At 58.7% G+C, this 18,342-nt stretch overlaps 1 protein-coding gene across 2 annotated transcripts; it reads right to left on the minus strand.

The window, feature by feature from the left end:
• Positions 1 to 57: 57 nt before the first annotated feature.
• PI4KB (phosphatidylinositol 4-kinase beta) lies at positions 58 to 17,108 on the minus strand. Of its 2 annotated transcripts, XM_080360977.1 has the most exons (12): positions 17,037 to 17,108; positions 16,564 to 16,675; positions 12,275 to 13,175; positions 5,561 to 5,788; positions 4,817 to 5,044; positions 4,625 to 4,734; positions 4,244 to 4,348; positions 2,908 to 3,031; positions 2,561 to 2,826; positions 2,309 to 2,441; positions 2,043 to 2,163; positions 59 to 1,257 (listed from the first exon to the last, which is right to left on the minus strand). In XM_080360977.1, exons 3-12 carry the CDS (start codon positions 13,145 to 13,147, stop codon positions 1,076 to 1,078), a joined length of 2,370 nt encoding a protein of 789 aa, XP_080217103.1. In that variant the 5' UTR covers positions 13,148 to 13,175; positions 16,564 to 16,675; positions 17,037 to 17,108; the 3' UTR covers positions 59 to 1,075. The 2 variants fall into 2 exon arrangements, with proteins under 2 accessions (XP_080217104.1, XP_080217103.1); XM_080360978.1 differs by lacking the exon at positions 17,037 to 17,108 and having other exon boundaries at positions 58 to 1,257; positions 4,625 to 4,692; positions 16,564 to 17,025.
• Positions 17,109 to 18,342: the final 1,234 nt, after the last annotated feature.

The following is an 18,342-nucleotide window of genomic DNA, read 5'->3' on the forward strand; positions in this document are numbered from 1 at the left end:
CTGGCCCCGCGGGGCGGGGGGGGGGGCCATATGTGTGTGTCCCCCCCCCCCAGCACAAGGGTGTTGGTCCTGCCCCAAAAAAGGGGTGTCCCCCCCTCCACATCCCCATAGGGCTCCTATGAGCCCCCCCACTGCAACACAGGGAGGGGGGGACCCCCCCCAAAGTGAGGCCTGTGATCCCCTATGGCCGCGGGGTGGGGACCCCACCCTGTTCTGTCCCTAATTCCCGCCCCCCCCCAAAAAAAAAGGTGGTTTGTGGCCACCAGCTTTTTAAAAAGAGAATTGGGGTGGGGGTTTTAATGCTAAAGAAGCGACGGGACAAAGAATTAGTGCTAAACAAAGAGACTGGGGGGGCAACGCTGCAGCGGGACGGGGGGGGGCACTGCTCTTAAAGCAAAAATAGGGGCTGGAGGAAGTGGGGGGGGGGGGGAATTTTGGGGGTGCAACGCTGGCTCTGCCCCCCCCCCCCCCCCATGGCCACCCCAGTGGGGAAAGGGGGTCGAACCCCCCCAAGGAAAAGCAGCAGAGAAATTATTGCAAAAGGGACGCAGGGTGGGGGGGTCACAGTCCCGAATTCCTGGAACGGAGTCAAACCAAAAGGTGCTCGAGGTGGGGGGGGGAGGTGACACCCCCGGGGGCACCAGCCCCGTGTTGGGGGGGGTGAGGGGGTGCGAGAAACAAAAGGGGTGGCGAGTGGGGGGCGAGCGGGGGGACATGCGGGTGGCACCGTGAGCAGCGGCTCCAGTCACAGCAGATGCCAAACACGAGGGGGCCAGGCCTGTGTCCCCCCGCAAAGGTCCTCAACGTCTTGCGGGGACATTCAGGGGACATCGGTAATACTGATGGGAGCGCGGTCGCGGTCCCGTCCCCTCGCCGGGCGTCACCCCCGCGGACACCGTTACCGCATGATCCGTTTTTCGCTTGGATTTTTCACGAGTGGGTTTTGGTTTCTGGGGTCGGTTGGTTCTTGTCGTTTCTTTTCTCTTTCCTCGTTTCATTTGATCGAGGAGTCTTGGCCAAAGCGGCCCCGGGGAAAACGCTGCGATGCCACGTCCTTGTCCCCCCCGGGGAGCCCTCACATGATGCCGTTGGTGAGGTACTGGAAGCCGTCGTAGAGCTTGGTGGTGATGGAGCGCATGCTGCCGTCCACCATCTGCTCGATCAGCAGCTGCAGCTGCTCCTCCGTCATGTTCATGTGGAAACGCTCCTTCAGGTTGCGGATGGTGGACGAGCCGTGGAAACAGGGGAGCTGCGACCCTACGGGACAGAGGGACACGGGTTGGTGGCTTCCGTCCCCCACCCAGTTCCCTGTCCTGCTGGAACTGAGGGGCCACAACTGGACACAAGATTCCAGGTGTGGTCTCCCCAGGGCAGAGCAGAGGGGCAGGAGAACCTCTCTGGACCCAGCTGGTGTCCCATCCAAGCACTGACCAGGCCCGACCCTGCTTAGCTTCCCAGATCAGGTGTTCTCAGGGTGCTATGGCTGTGTATCTGTAAGGTCTCCCATCCAAGTACTGACCGGGCCCGACCCTGCTTAGCTTCCCAGATCAGACGAGATTGGGCGTTCTCAGGGTGCTATGGCTGCATATATACATATATATATACACATATATATAAAATATATGTTTCTCAAGTGTATCCTTATAGTATCTGAACTAAACCCTTTATTCAAGGGCAGAGCAGAGGGGCAGGAGAACCTCTCTGACCTACTGACCAGCCCCTTCTAACCCACCCCAGGTCCCATTGGCTTCCTGGCCACAAGGGCCCAGTGCTGGCTCATGGTCCCCCTGCTGTCCCCAGGACCCCCAGCTCCCTTTTCACTGCTCCAACAGCTCATTCCCAACTTACACGGGAACCTGGGCTTGTTCTGCCCACATTCAAGACTCTACACTTGCTCTCGTTCTATTTCATCACATTTCTCCCCGCCCAACTCTCCAGCCTGTCCAGGTCTCTGATGGCAGCACAGCTTCCAGTGTCACCCACTCCTCCCAGCTCGGTGTCACCAGCAAACCCGCTGACAGTCACTCTATTCCTCCTCTTACCTTGCTGCATGATCTCCACAATCTGCACCACTTTGTCCATGTGCTTGCGGGCAGCGATGAGCCCCTGCAGCATCAGCATCTTGTAGTAGTTGAACATGTCCCCGTCCAGCCCGCCCATCACCTGCGGAGCATTTTAGGGGGGATTCACTTTAAACAGACACCCCCAGTGTCCAGGTCCCGAGAGTGGTCGGGCTGAGGTGGCCCAGGAGCCACCACGAGTGACAAACCCGCTACGGCGTCACATCACGTTCCCCCCGTTCACTCACATCCACGAATTCCGTGGTGAGCTTGAAAGCCGACGTCTCAAAGCCGAGATTCCTGGGGGAGCTGGACAGGATGAACCCGAAGTCGATGTGGATGATGTGTCCGTCCGCATCCAGCAAGATGTTGCCGTTGTGCCTGCGCGGGAGAGGGGAACCGGCCCGTTAAACTTTGCGCACGCCGCGATCTCCCCGCCGAACCCAGGGCCGAAATGATGGATCGCGGGGAACAGCCGCCAAGGCGGCGCGGGGACTCGCCTGTCCTTGACCTGCAGCAGGTAGCACACCAGGCAGTAACCGGCGCAGCTCTGAACGAAGTTCCTCTGCGCCGTCAGGAAGGACTCGGTGTTGTAATTCCCGTGTTCCTGCAGGAAATAGTCCAGCAGCGAGAGCAGCGATTGCTTCTTGATTTGGTGGATGGACACGGCGTTCACCACGGGCTCAATCATGCCGCTGTCGGCGGAGATGACGAGGATTTTGTATGGCTTGATCCAGAGCGGGACGCGCTCCTGTTCCCAGATGGACTGCGGGAGAGAGCGAGAAAATCCCTCAGGGCCCCCCCCGGGTGGTGCAGCCCCCGCACCTGCAGCCGCTCAACCCCTCACCTGCAGTTGCTTGAGGACCTGGAACGCCAAGAGCTCCTGCCGCAGGTCGTCCCCGCACTTGACGATGACGGAGAGGAGGCGCCAGGAGGGCAGGTGGCCATAGGGGGAACCTTCGCGGATCCTCCTGTGGGGAATCCCAGAATGTGACACTGCCCCTTTCCATCTTGATCCCCAGCAATGAGTCCCCCCTCAGGCTCCTCTTGTCCAGGTCCAGAGCCCCAGCTCCCTCAGCCTTTCCTCACACGGGAGATGCTCCACTCCCTCCAGCATCTTGGTGGCTGCGCTGGACTCTCTCCAGCAGTTCCCTGTCCTGCTGGAGCTGAGGGGCCACATCTGGACACGATATTTCAGGTGTGGTCTCCCCAGGGCAGAGCAGAGGGGCAGGAGAACCTCTCTGGACCCAGCTGGTCTCCCATCCAAGCACTGACCAGGCCCGACCCTGCTTAGCTTCCCAGATCAGGTGTTCTCAGGGTGCTATGGCTGTGTATCTGGACGGTCTCCCATCCAAGTACTGACCGGGCCCGACCCTGCTTAGCTTCCCAGATCAGACGAGATGGGGTGTTCTCAGGGTGCTATGGCTGTATATATTACATTATGTATATACATATGTTCCACAAATATATCGTGATAGTATCTGAACTAACCCCTTTATTCAAGGGCAGAGCAGAGGGGCAGGTGAACCTCTCTGACTGACTGACCACCCCCTTCTAACCCACCCCAGGTCCCATTGGCTTCCTGGCCTCAAGGGCCCAGTGCTGGCTCATGGTCACCCTGCTGTCCCCAGGACCCCCAGCTCCCTTTTCACTGCTCCAACAGCTCATTCCCAACTTACACTGGAACCTGGGCTTGTTCTGCCCACATTCAAGACTCTACACTTGTTATATTTCATTAATATGGGACAAGGATGGGATCATGGCGGGGGCACACCCAGGGCTACGCGGGCCCCGGTACCGCAGAGCTCCGCACAACAGCCGCTCCCGAGTACAACGCGGACAAACCCGCAGGTTTATAGAGCCCTAGGGCTCTTGCTCAGGTTGAAATTTGAGCGTTGGACGTGCAATTATTAATGAGGAACACAACCGAGTTTATTCTGCACCAGGTCAAACTCCTCTGATAGAAAAGATGCCCGTGAATACCCAGTAACACCCCTCAAAGCCCAACGCCAGGGCAGCAAACCCGCCGTGAATCCTGATTCTCTCCCTCCTCGAGCGCACCCACCGCTCTCTGCCCTCCCCATGGGGCCCAAAGTCGGGGCCACGGAGCCATTTCTGTGCTGTCCCAAGTCCCGTAGCACCCGTCCCATCCCATCCCGTCCCCGTGTCCCTTCCAGCCCTACCTGACTTTCTCCTGCCAGGGCTCCTTGAGCGCGACGGCCGACGGGTCCTCGGGGTCCCTCCGGAAGGCGGTGGGGGTGTGCGCCAGCTGCTCCGAGAGCCGCCGCCTGCCGAACGCGGCCGTTACGGCGCGAAACGCGGCGTCCGGAGAGAAAACACCATCCCCACGCACTCCCAGAGCCTTTTCCGGCCAAACCACCCCGTGAATCTCAGGGATTCACCCCAAACCCGGAGCCAGGGATTGAAACGCTGCGCGGGGGCAGCTGCACCAGCTCAGCCCTCAGTGTAGGGGTCTTGCCACCCAGAGATTGCGCAGTGCAAATCTAGCAGACAAATCTCAGCCTGCTCTAAAATTTGGGCTGTAACCAGCGCTGGCCTCTCACCTGATGTCCCCGGCGGCAATGAAGACGGGCTCGCGGCTCTCCTGGCTGGTGATGCTGTCCACCGAGAACTGCGAGATGTTGTCGCAGCTGTTGGTGTGGATCTCCGGCAGCTGCCATGTGGGAAAAGGCGCCAGAGGTGGGATGCGGCGGCCGTTCCGAGCCGCCGTCCCCACCGCAGGGCGCTGGACTCACCTCCACCTGCAGCTCCACGATGTCGTCCACGGACCAAGCCTCGTCGTCATTGTCGTAGTTGGGGACGGTGGAGAAGCTGCCGGTCCTCTGCTCGTGGGTGATGCCGCACTCGGGGAGGTTCTCGGCCGAGCGGGTGCTGCGGATGCGGTTCTCGGGGATGCGGGCGGGCACATTCGCGGTGTCGAAATTGTCACATTCAAGTACTTCAACGTAGATTAAATAGGGAGCCTGGGGGGTGCAAAATGTGTGTTAGCAGAATCGCAAAATGTCAGGGGTTGGAAGGGACCCCAAAAGCTTATCCAGTGCAACCCCCCGGAGCAGGAACACCCAGCTGAGGTTACACAGGAAGGTGTCCAGGCGGGTTGGAATGTCTGCACAGAAGGAGACTCCACACCCTCCCTGGGCAGCCTGGGCCAGGCTCTGCCACCCTCACCCCAACAAGTTGCTTCTCATCTGCCAGCGGAACCTCCTGTGTTGCAGTTTGCACCCATTGCCCCTTGTCCTGTCCCTGGTTGTCACCAGCAGAGCCTGGCTCCATCCTGCTGACACTGCCCCTTGCCATCTTGAGCCCCAGCAATGAGTCCCCCCTCAGGCTCCTCTTGTCCGGCTCCAGCGCCCCAGAGGCTACAGGAGGCAGCGCGACGCTCTTAACCCTTACACAGGGTTTTTATGGCAATTAGATGCCCGTGTTGAGGCCAAAAAGCCGCTTTCGGAGGGAAAAGACCCCAAAGCCGCTTGTCCTACCTTGTCCTTGGAGTTGAGGACGACGGCCTGGGTGTGCGGCACACGCACGACGTGGTGGTCGAAGCCGGCGGTGGGGAGCCAGGCGCGCGCCGGCAGCTTGTGGTTGAGCAGCGACAGCTCCGAGATGAGCCGCTGCGTCTTCTGCTCTTTGGTGGGCAGGGTGGCCAAGCGCTTCCCGATGGCGATCAGGGACTTGATGAACTCCCGCTCGGGAGCGAGTCTGACGGGCTGGGGGGGGTCACAGAGGGAGAGTTAGAAAGGTGAGGGGGTTGAGGAGACATCGGTGCGGTTTGCGAATGGGCTCCATGGGTTAAAATCGCTGGGATTAACCCCAAAGGTGCGGCCCGTCCCGCCCTCTTGGATGACGGTCCTGTCTGGCTCGTCAACCGGAGGCAGAGCTGCACCAAATGGCTTTTGCCACACATCCTCCCCAAAATTCCAGCGCCCGCACCCCCACCAGAAACCCGTGGGTCCCCCAGTGCAAATCAGCCTTGTCCCCGCTTTATTTTCTCTTTATCGATTGCTCAATCCCATCATCTCAAGATCAAACCGAAGCCCCTCAGACATGTCAACCCGAGCCCTTGGATCCGCTTTGTCCCGAGCGTTTAAATCACGACGGCGGCCGATTTTTGCCGTTGCGGGTGCAGAATGAAACCCCGCGCAATCATGCTGCAAACGCACATGCAACAAGCGGGAGAAGGGGAAGCCAAGGAGCCGCCGCCGAGCGACACAAAGGAAACGAGAAAGATGGGGCTGGGGGGGTCCCTTTTGGGAAAAGGGCGGGTGGGACGCGGTTTGTCTGTCCCAAATCCTCCCTGGCAGTGAGTTGAACCCAAGATCTCGCTCTTTATTTAATCCAGTTCTGCGCAAAGCGGGGTGATATTCCAAGTGCCTCCTGCTCCCCGCGGTTCGCACATCCCCGATATTATCCCCAAAACAGCCCCAAATCTCCGCTTTCTATGGCAAAACCGCGGCCACCCCAAGGACCAGCCCCTGCAAGGGTTGGAAACACCCCAGCGGTGCCGAGCGGAGCCGCCGATTCACCGGCACCGATAACCGGGATTTAGAAACGGTTGGGTTTGATACAGGGATTAATACATAATCTGGGTCCAAAGGGAGGAGAAATCGCCACCTGCGATTTGCAAAATAAAGCCACTTTTACCTAAAAGTGGGGGGCAAAGCGGGACGGGGAGCCCCACGTCCTACCCGCCCCCCCCCAGCCTCGCGCCGCTTAAAGATGCTGATTCCAAATAGAAATACAATGAAAAGGGCTCGATTTGAAGGAAAAACCATCAGGGAGACGCTGGGTTTTGATTGAAAGAACAAAGCTCAACGCTTTACCCGTTTCCCCGAAAATAAGACCTACCCCAAAATTAAGCACCTAGTGGGATTTGTTTCGGGATTTTTTGAGGATGCTCAAAATTTAAGCCCTACTCCAAAAATAAGCCCTAGAGGCTGCTATATATGTGAAAAAGCATCTTCTGGGGCAAAAATTCATACCGACCCTGTCTTATTTTCGGGGAAAAAGGGTAGAATGGGGGGAACCGATTCGTGGGAGGAAAGCAAATTAAATCTCATCCAGCAGAGATGATTTTCAGTCAAATGGAAGGAAACAGCATTTCCTCTTCCATCCGCCCCGGCCCCACGTGAGGTTCCTCTCTCCTTTGCTTTGTGTTTGGATGATTTTTAGGGGGGTGAGACGTGAGCCCCCCCAGGGCACCCCCAGCTCCTCGGGGTCGTGTGGCCGGATTGGAGCCAAACCAATGGGGTTGCCCAAAGCTGCGTTTCCCGGGGCCGGCGGGGGGGACACGGGGAGCAGGGGGTGGGGACATGGAGTTTGGGGCACAGGAGGTGCTGCTGGGTTTGGGACATGGAGTTTGGGGGACAGGAGTGCTGCTGGGTTGGGGACATGGAGTTTGGGGGGCACAGGAGGTGCTGCTGGGTTGGGGACATGGAGTTTGCGGGGCACAGGAGGTGCTGCTCGGTTGGGGACATGGAGTTTGGGGGACAGGAGTGCTGCTGGGTTTGGGACATGGAGTTTGGGGGACAGGAGGTGCTGCTGGGTTTGGGACATGGAGTTTGGGGCACAGGAGGTGCTGCTGGGTTGGGGACATGGAGTTTGGGGCACAGGAGGTGCTGCTGGGTTGGGGACATGGAGTTTGGGGCACAGGAGGTGCTGCTGGGTTGGGGACATGGAGTTGGTGGGTTGGGGACACAGAGTTTGGGGGACACAGGAGATGCCACTGGGGTGAGGACACGGTGCTGCTGGGTTGGGGACACAGAGTTTGGGGCACAGGAGATGCTGCTGGGTTGGGGACACGGAGTTTGGGGTCACAGGAGATGCCGTTGGGTTGGTGACACAGTGCTGCTGGGTTGAGGACACGGTGTAGGGGTCACAGGAGATGCTGCTGGGTTGGGGACCCGGTGTTCCTGAGTTGGGGACACAGTGTGTGGGTCACAGGAGATGCTGCTGGGTTGGGGACACAGTGTAGGGGTCACAGGAGATGCCACTGGGTTGGGGACACAGTGTGTGGGTCACAGGAGATGCTGCTGGGTTGGGGACACAGTGTAGGGGTCACAGGAGATGCTGTTGGGCTGGGGACATGGTGCTGCTGGGTTGGGGACACGGTGCTGCTGGGTTGGGGACACGGTGTAGGGGACACAGGAGATGCTGCTGGGTTGGGGACATGGAGTTTGGGGCACAGGAGACATTGCTGGGTTGGTGACATGGTGCTGCTGGGTTGGGGACACGGTGTAGGGGTGACAGGAGATGCTGTTGGGTTGGGGACACGGTGTAGGGGTCACTGGAGATGCCGCTGGGTTGGGGACACAGTGTGGGGGTCACAGGAGATGCCGCTGTGCTGGGGACACGGTGCTGCTGGATTGGGGACACGGTGCTGCTGGATTGGGGACACGGTGCTGCTGGGTTGGGGACACGGTGTAGGGGTCACAGGAGATGCCGCTGGGTTGGGACACGGTGCCGGTGGGTTGGGGACACGGTGTGTGGGTCACAGGAGATGCTGCTGTGCTGGGGACACACTGTGCGGGTGGCAGAGGAGATGCTGCTGTGGGGGGGGGGCAGGCGGGGGGACGGACGGACGGACAGACCGGCCACTTACGGGAGAACACGACTTATGGAGACTTTCCGAGCTGGAGGAGAGCTCCTGGGGACGGGGCGGGTACAGGACACAGGAGAGAAAGCAACAGTTTAGCTCCGGCTTCTCCATTCCCAACCAGCACTTGCCGCTTCGGTTCAGTTTGGGTTTGGTTTTCTTCTCCCCACCCATCACAATTTGGCGGCGTTTTAATTAGGAAGCAAACGGGGAGCGGGGCTGAACCTACCGCTAAACACCCCTAAAACCGACTTCCTTGGGTCACATTGTGCCCATTTCTGCCCCAAAAGCAGCTTCGAAAACACTTGGTTTGAATTCCCTTGGGTCTAATTTACCTTCTCATTTCAGCAAATAAATCAACCCTATGGAAACACCCATAAAGATTAATAACCCTGACACCTGAACTATTCCCACAATCGACGAGATGGTTCGAATCAGCCCGTAAATCCATCATTTCATGCAAAAAGCAACCAAAAATATAATATAATAATAGAGCTTTGCGCCCGTAAGAACTGGCGGGGAATTGGTTTTAAAACCCACTGCCCAAAAGCAACACATGGGTCTCAGGATGGTAATTAGCGATCCGCTAATTACATAGGAAATAATGGTGTTCGCAACAAGCAAGGGCAGAGTTTCCAAATCCCCCTCAGATTTAGGCTCAGCAAATCCTGCCCTTAAACCAACGCTTAGTGCTGAGTTTAAGGTGTCGGGGAGTCAACGCGCGGAACTCAACTCATAATTCAATTAGTAGTTTTCTAATTAGATTTCCTTTTAATTTGACTAGAGGAAGCAGTTGGGCCAAACGTTTCCCGTTTAAACGGAGCCGCTTTGGATCAGCCGGCGACCAATAAACCACTAAACCCAATTAAAAAGCCGCTTTCCCCCACCCACTTTGCGCATTTTGACCCTTGATCTCCGCTCCTGATCCCAGACTCGGGCGCTGTGATTTATTGGGTTCCATTGAGCTCCTCCCATCACCTTGAAAACTCAACACCCAGCAGCCCCGCGACATTTAAGCCGGGCTTTGTTTTTAGGCCGGAGAAACGCTAAAACCAGCCTGGAAAGCAGAGGGATGGACGAGTGGATCCGCGTTCCGAGCTCGTGGCTTTTCCTCCGCGTTCATCGGAACGTGACAAGCGCCAGGGTAATTTATACCATTAGGACGACGTTCCGGACGCCAAAGAGAGGGGAAAGGCCAGATCCACCCCATCCGGCCCCACCACGCTCTAAAACCAACATGCGGATTTCTCCCCTTAAGCAGCGTTAATACCGGCTTTGGGTCTGACTCAGCTAATCCAGAACGGCAGCGAAGGACGGAGGCACCTTTAGGAGCCCCCTCTTGTATTTCAGCCCCGTGAGCACCCGCAAAGCTCCGGTTTTGCCTCCCTGCAGCCCTTCCAGATGCATTTTAACCCGTTTATCTATTTTACGCTGTAAAATCCCCATTTTAAGGCAATTTGGGCAACGAACTTGCGGCTGCTCCCAGCACAACTCAATCCAGCCATCTGCTGTTTCCCGGACCGCAGGCAAACCAGCTTAGATATTAAACCAAATTAAAGCAGCCAGTTCCAAATTTGCACCACCTGGGCGGCTCTTTGGCTGCTTTCAAACTGGAGATATCAAATATTTCAATATATTTTGGAATATTTTGCTGGTGGAGAATATTCTGCGGCTGGAAAGTTCTTATGGTGTCGCCGTGAGCGTTTAAACAGCTCACGGGGTGATCAAACCACGTTTCAAAGCTCAACAAGAGAAGCCCTTGGCAGTGCCGCTCTCATCCATCATTTATGGAAAGCTTCGCTTTCCATTATTCAAGCGGCCGCGAGCACAAGAGACATCGGCGTGTCCGGTTTCCATCCCACAGAGACACCCAAGAGTCATTGACCCCCCAACCTGGCTCCACACCAGCTCCCGCTGCCCAAAAGAGGCGGAAAGCCCAAGCAGCGCTCGGCAAAGTCTTCGGTTTATCTACCCACGGCCTGCAATTAAACCTCATTGCTAAGTCTGAACAAGTTGGGACACGGAGGAAACCAGACTTACAACAGCCAGATTGTAATAGAAAGAGCAGGTGAGGTGTGGGAACTCACAGGATCCCAGGATGTCAGGGGTTGGAAGGCCCTGGAAAGCTCATCCAGTGCAATACCCCCATGGAGCAGGAACACCCAGCTGAGGTTACACAGGAAGGTGTCCAGGCGGGTTGGAATGTCTGCAGAGAAGGAGACTCCACAACCCCCCTGGGCAGCCTGGGCCAGGCTCTGCCACCCTCACCCCAACAAGTTGCTTCTCATCTGCCAGCGGAACCTCCTGTGTTGCAGTTTGCACCCATTGCCCCTTGTCCTGTCCCTGGTTGTCACCAGCAGAGCCTGGCTCCATCCTCCTGACACTGCTCCTTTCCATCTTGAGCCCCAGCAATGAGTCCCCCCTCAGGCTCCTCTTGTCCAGCTCCAGAGCCCCAGCTCCCTCAGCCTTTCCTCACACGGGAGATGCTCCACTCCCTCCAGCATCTTGGTGGCTGCGCTGGACTCTCTCCAGCAGTTCCCTGTCCTGCTGGAGCTGAGGGGCCACAACTGGACACAAGATTCCAGGTGTGGTCTCCCCAGGGCAGAGCAGAGGGGCAGGAGAACCTCTCTGGACCCAGCTGGTCTCCCATCCAAGCACTGACCAGGCCTGACCCTGCTTAGCTTCCCAGTTCAGGTGTTCTCAGGGTGCTATGGCTGTGTATCTGTAAGGTCTCCCATCCAAGTACTGACCGGGCCCGACCCTGCTTAGCTTCCCAGATCAGACGAGATGGGGTGTTCTCAGGGTGCTATGGCTGCATATATACATATATATATACACATATATAGAAAATATATGTTTCTCAAGTGTATCCTTATAGTGTCTGAACTAAACCCTTTTTTCAAGGGCAGAGTAGAGGGGCAGGAGAACCTCTCTGACCTACTGACCACCCCCTGCTAACCCACCCCAGGTCCCATTGGCTTCCTGGCCACAAGGGCCCAGTGCTGGCTCATGGTCCCCCTGCTGTCCCCAGGACCCCCAGCTCCCTTTTCACTGCTCCAACAGCTCATTCCCAACTTACACTGGAACCTGGGCTTGTTCTGCCCACATTCAAGACCCTACACGTGCCCTTGTTCTATTTCATTACACTTCTCCCCACTCAGCTCTCAGCCTGTCCAGGTCTCTGATGGCAGCACAGCTTCCAGTGTCACCCACTCCTCCCAGCTCGGTGTCACCAGCAAACTCGCTGACAGTCACTCTGTTCCCTCGTCCAAATCATTGATGAATATATTGAACAGTACTGGTCCCAGCACTGCCCCTGAGTCACTGCACTGGATCCAGGCCCCAAATGGACTCTGCCCCATTGACCACAATTCGGTGATGTAGGAGGTGACTCGGTCATCCTCACCCAGATTTCTGCCTCACCTCTAAGCCACCAAACATCCTCCCTGCCCCTCACACGGGGGAAAATCCCCCCTGGGGTGCAACCCAGCACTTTTTGACACCCACAAAACAACAATTCAACCATTTGCAGCAACCAGGACCACGGTAAAGAAGGAGCCACGCGATGCGAACCAGCGGCCGCGGAGAATCCCAACGTTACCTCCTCCTCGCTCTCCACTTTGGGATTGCTGGCTGTGCGCTTCAGGTTGCTGCTCAGGCTGATGGTGACGGTGGCGTCCGATTTGGATCTCTGGTGAGTCCTTTTAGAAGGGGACAAGCCTGTGTCAGGCGCCGGGCTCAGCGACGGCAGCTCCCTCTTCTTGTGAGCCGGCTTCAGCTCGTCCGAGAGGATGAGCTTGCGCAGCTTGGTCCCGCGGGAGTGTCGCTGGGTGGAGATGTGCATGTCGGAGGAGTAGGCGCCCAGCAGCAGGGCGCACTGCAGCGAGAAGTTGATGCTCTGCCGGCAGCGGTGCACGATGTAGGGTTTGATGGCGTCCCCCACGTCCTCGTCCATGTGGATGTACATGTTGAGCAGCTGCGGCAGGTAGAAGTCGACCTCCTCGTTCCTGAAGCAGAACAACCTGTTCCCGATGTAAGCCTGCACGCCGGGTTCCTTTGAGTTGTACAGGTATGAAATGGCCATGGAAATATCAAAGAGTTTGGACTCAAAGAGCCGGAGGAGCCAGGATTGCTTGGCCGAGTTGTTCTTCTGCCGCTTGCGGGCGCTTTTCACCGTGTTGGCCGCCGCCTCGTCCTCCTCCCTAATCCTGGAGGCCGCGCCGGGGGGATCGTCCAAGCACCGGATCTCGCAGCCGTCGCCGACGTCTCCGTTGGCCAAATCCGCCGCGGCGCGCGGCGCCGGCTCCGCCGCGGTGTCCGAGCAGGCGCCGTGCAGCAGCTTCACCTTCTCCAGGACCTCCTCGCAGGCCTTCTTGGCCACCTCGGGGTCGATGACGGCCAGCTCGCCGACGCCTTCCGCGATGACGCTGAGGGCCGTCCCGCCGCTCCCCGGATCCGCCACCGAGTCGCCCATAGCAGCGGCGGGTCCGTGTGCTTCAAAGCTGGAAATGGCAAGAAGAAAGACAAAAAGAATCAGGGATAGAGCTGGCGGAGGAGAAGCGGAGGGTGGGAAAACAGGAATTGGCACTGGGATGCGCCTCGAGCGCGGGTTTGGCGCAAAGCTCCTGTCTGGAGCGGGCCGGCGGCGCCGCGCAGCGCGCGAGGCCGAGCCGGTCGCGATGGGTTCTTAAAGGTCTTTGCGGTCCCTTCCCCTCAGACCTGAGAGAGCTGGAAGCGTCTATCAGCCATTACACAAAATTCCCCCGTTACCATGACGATAAAAAACCTGAGCGAGCCAAAAAGAGACGGAAAAAGGGGGAAAAAGAAGCAGGTTGCGTTGCGCTGGTTTTTGTTGCCACGCTGGGGCCAGAGCGCCGCGGGTCCTGGTGGCTCCACTTCCCCCTAAAAATGTCACTTATCCCCCGTGCTGGTTTGGCTCGTTTAAGCCGAGGGTGACGGTGAGATGTGGCGCTGGGACGGCGAATCCTTGGTGCTGGATGAGCCCGAGAGCCAGGGCCGTCGGGAAAAGGTCCCTGCGTTCAAAGTCCGGACACCGGCTCCGAGATGACGTGTCCTGCCCAACGCTCCGCACTCGATTCCACTTTAAAACCCGATAAACGAGGGATTGAATAGTGAAATTATTGATATAATATCGCAATGAGATATTTCCCTGTTAGTTCAGCGCCCCTGCTTGATGTGTTTATTCCTAACGCAGCTCCTGAGACGGGGGAAAGGGAAACGCGGGGTGTTTCTAGCGGCGCGTCCGGACGCGAGTGCCGCTTCCCACGGACCCGATTCCCCCTCGATCCCAAAGCGCTTCAGCTCTAACCAGGAGGTGACAAATCCCGGCCAAAGTCCAGCGGCGCAGCCCCAGCCCCGCGGCGGCAACACGCGACGTTTCCCTCCGGCGCAAATCCCGCGTGCTTCAAATTTTTGTGGTCATTAGATCCCCTGCCCACCAAAGGAAGCTGGTTTTCCTTCTTAGGCTCGCGGTGCAAAAGCCCAGATGGGCTAATTTTTCAATTAACACTGCGCCGGCAAGAAGGATCCGAAGGGGAAGTGGAGCCAAGTGGGAACGGCACCGGCGCTCCTGCCGAGACAACCGGGGTGACAAACGGAGCCTTTCGCCACCGTCACCCGGTGACGCCGGAGCCGGGCAGAGCTCGCGGCTGCCGAGAGGGTTAAACTCGGATTAGGGAGCTGCGCAAGATAAATCCGCCCACGGGCCGGCAGCGCTACCTCGGGCACGGCTGCCAGACCCACGCGGCGCCTTGGGTTTTGTTTTAAATCAGCGCGTTGACTCCTTATTATGATCATTTTGCTCTCCAGCCCCCCCCCTGACACTCACAAAGCCGCGGTCTCCGGCGACATCGCAACGAGGGGGCCGATCGGGGCTCGCTGAGGACTCATCCCCGCTCCTATCGCGCCCCAAAATCGCTCCTCGGCCTCGCTGTGTTTCTCCTCCGGTTGTTAAACGCATCTATTCGCCTCTCGAGGCTCAGCGGAACCCCCCTCCGTCCCAATAGCGATTAAAACTGCAGGCGGTGAAGCAATCCAGGCTGGAAAACAGGCTGAGCTGGGTTCACGCGGCTCGTCCTCCACCCACGGCCCTAACGGGCCAAGTTTCTCTCTGGGGGAACGGCCCCAAAGCCGGGGATTAAACGGGGAATAAGGAAAAGCCCCTGTTAGCACAGACAGTGCCCGTGAAGCGGCCGTGTGGCCGGCGGAGCGCGCGGCTCCCTCGGGAAGGGGCACAAGCAGAGGGGGATCCACGGGAACACAGCGGCAGCCTCACGGGGGAACAGCAAAACAAGAAAGATCTCGCTCCTGCCTGACTGGAATAAGAAATATTAACCCTGGCGCACGACCAGGGGGCCGGGATGAAGCCGCACCAAGACATCTGGTCTCCATTAGGCTGCGTTACTTTTTGTTTTGCTCAGCACCGCCGGCCTTCGGGCAGCGACTCGGCCCCTAAATCCGGGAGAAAATCAAAGGCAGGCTGGGAGAAAGGCAGCGGGAGAAGGGGGAAGCACCAGAACGGCTCCCGGGGCGCCGGACGGGAGCGACGGCGCCAACTCCCAGCGCTCACATCTCTCCTACATGACATCTCTCCTCAAAGTCCTTGCGCCTCCTGCAATGTGGGAGCCCTAAAACCCCCCCCGACCTCTGCAAAGCGCTCCAGCCCTTTGGTAAAAGCGGCTTATCGGGGTAACATTTCGGCGAGGAAGCTCCTTGCAAAGCCACTCCAAAGGGGGACAAGCGCTTCCAGCCACATCTGTACCCAGCTCCATCCCCACGCTGCTCCAACGAGGGGCTGAGGATGGCAAAGGCAACTATTAATTATTATTAATCATGCCTAAAGTTACTATAAACCCAAAGCAGAAGTTTTGGTGGGGGGCGAAAGCATCGCGGGATCACTAACCCGGCTCGGCGCCCACCGACCCAGCGCGTTACGCAATATCTCCGCTCTTTAAGTGGATATTTTAGGCAATTCCAAAGCGCGAGGGGCAGCAGATGGTTCGGGGGGTGGCGGGGAAGCCTCGTCAGAAACAACAGGAGGAAATTTGCTGGAGAAGTGGCTGAGCGGGGCTTTGCAAAGCTTGGCCTGCAGCGGGAGCTTGGCTTAGTGCTGAGGGGATAGGGGGGTCAGGGGCCTCCCTGGAGATTTGGGGACAGAAGCTGGGGGTGGTTGTCACTGTGTCCCCAGGAAGGGGAAGGAGGAGGAGAAAGGGAAGGAGAAGGAGGGGAGAGGAAGAAGGAGGAGGAGAAGGAGGAGAGGAAGGAGGAGAAGAGGGGAGAAAAAGAAAGAAGGAGGGGAGGAAGAAAGAAGGAGGGGAGGAAGGAGGAGAAAAGGGGAGAAGGAGAGGAAAGGGAGGAGGAGGAGAAGAGGGGAGGAAGGAGGAGAAGAGGGGAGAAGGAGAAGAGGGGAGAAGGAGAAGAGGAAGAAAGAAGGAGGAGAGGAAGAAAGAAGGAGGAGAGGAAGAAGAAGGGGAAGAAGGAGAAGGAGGAGAGAGGGAGAAGGAGGAGGAGAAAAGGGGAGAAGGAGAAAAGGGGAGAAGGAGAAAAGGGGAGAAGGAGAAAAGGGGAGAAGGAGAAAAGGGGAGAAGGAGAAAAGGGGAGAAGGAGAAAAGGGGAGAAGGGGAGAAGGAGGGGAGGAAGAAAGAAGGAGGGGAGGAAGGAGGAGAAAAGGGGAGAAGGAGAGGAAGGAGAAGGAGGGGAGAGGGAGAAGGAGGGGAGAAGGAGGAAGAGAAGAGGGGAGGAAGGAGGAGAAGAAGAGGGGAGGAAGGAGGAGAAAAGGGGAGAAGGAGAAGAAGGAGAGGAGAAGAAGGAGAAGGAAAAGGAGGAGAAGGGGAAGGAGGAGAAGGGCAGGGGCAGGACCAGCGGCCGTACCTGGAGCGATCCCGGCCCGTCCGGCCGCCTCTCCGCCCGGGGATCCCGACGCTCGGGGCAGCGCAGGCGGCTCATCTTGCGGCAGCGGCTCCGCGGGCTCGGGGCCGAGCGGCTGCGCCGGGGAGGGGAGAAATGTTTTAAAAACAAGGAAAAAAACAAGGGGAAACGGTGATTTCCCTGCGCGACGAGGCGCCGCGGCCCGCAGAGCCACGGAGGCCGCGGGAGGAAGCGGCGGCTCCCCAGGAACACCGGGGGCCGGGACCGGGGACTGAGCTCCGGAGCGACCGCAAAACCGACTCCGGAGACCCCCCCTCCTCACCCCCCGCCCGGGGTGACGGCGCCGCCGCGGCCCAGGCCCGGGGGACAGGCCCGGGGTGCCGGGGAGGCCGCGGGGACGCAGGGGAGGCCGCGGGGGGGCCGGGGGTTCCCCCGCCCGGGGCTCCCGGGGCTCCCGGGGCCGGTTCGGCGCTCACCTGCGCGGGGCCGGAGCGGAGCGGGCGGAGCGGGGGAGGCCCCGGGCTGCGCGCGCAGCCGCCTCACGGGGCTGAGGGGACGGGACGGGCCTGCCCGCCCGCCAGCGCCCCCTGGCGGCCCGGAGGAGTGCGGGGGGACGGGAACTGCGGGGGGACGGGAACTGCGGGGGGACGGGAACTGCGGGGGGACGGGAACTGCGGGAGGGGGGCGGCGCGGAGACACGAGTGATCCCAGAACCCCCGAGTGTGAGGGGCTGGGGGGCCCTGGAAAGCTCATCCAGTGCAACCCCCCCGGAGCAGGAACACCCAGCTGAGGTTACACAGGAAGGTGTCCAGGTGGGTTGGAATGTCTGCACAGAAGGAGACTCCACACCCTCCCTGGGCAGCCTGGGCCAGGCTCTGCCACCCTCACCCCAACAAGTTGCTTCTCATCTGCCAGCGGAACCTCCTGTGTTGCAGTTTGCACCCATTGCCCCTTGTCCTGTCCCTGGTTGTCACCAGCAGAGCCTGGCTCCATCCTCCTGACACTGCCCCTTGCCATCTTGAGCCCCAGCAATGAGTCCCCCCTCAGGCTCCTCTTGTCCAGCTCCAGAGCCCCAGCTCCCTCAGCCTTTCCTCACACGGGAGATGCTCCACTCCCTCCAGCATCTTGGTGGCTGCGCTGGACTCTCTCCAGCAGTTCCCTGTCCTGCTGGAGCTGAGGGGCCACAGCTGGACACAAGATTCCAGGTGTGGTCTCCCCAGGGCAGAGCAGAGGGGCAGCAGAACCTCTCCGGACCCAGCTGGTCTCCCATCCAAGCACTGACCAGGCCCGACCCTGCTTAGCTTCCCAGATCAGGTGTTCTCAGGGTGCTATGGCTGTGTATCTGTAAGGTCTCCCATCCAAGCACTGACCGGGCCCGACCCTGCTTAGCTTCCCAGATCACACAAGATGGGGCGTGCTCATGGGGGCTATGGCTGTATATATTTTATATATATGTATATATGTTCCCCGAGTATATCCTGATAGTATCTGAACTAACCCCTTTTTTCAAGGGCAGAGCAGAGGGGCAGGAGAACCTCTCTGACCTACTGACCACCCCCTTCTAACCCCTCCCAGGTCCCATTGGCTTCCTGGCCACAAGGGCCCCTTCCAACCCCTGACATTCTGGGATCCCGTGAGCGCATTGAAGGGCGTGGCCATAGGGGGGCGTGGCCACACGAGATGGGGCGTGGCCATGTGGCAATGGGCGTGGCTACGCAGGCGCAGTGGCCGCAGTTCGCGCGTTTCGCGGGGTTGGCCAAAAACGTCTGTTTTTTCGTTGAA

Source organism: Nesoenas mayeri (assembly GCF_963082525.1).
Source record: "Nesoenas mayeri genome assembly, chromosome: 30".
NCBI classification, from domain to species: domain Eukaryota; kingdom Metazoa; phylum Chordata; class Aves; order Columbiformes; family Columbidae; genus Nesoenas; species Nesoenas mayeri.

Bases quoted from the DNA above. Each gene is read 5' to 3' on its own strand.
- PI4KB (XM_080360977.1), bottom strand. From the start codon at position 13,147: ATGGGCGACTCGGTGGCGGATCCGGGGAGCGGCGGGACGGCCCTCAGC. The intron at 5,789-12,274 runs GTAACGTTGGGA...GACCCCCCCCAG, and splicing joins AAGTGGAGAGCGAGGAGGAG to CCCGTCAGACTCGCTCCCGA. The intron at 2,442-2,560 runs GCGAGTCCCCGC...TCTCCCGCGCAG, and splicing joins CTGCTGCAGGTCAAGGACAG to GCACAACGGCAACATCTTGC.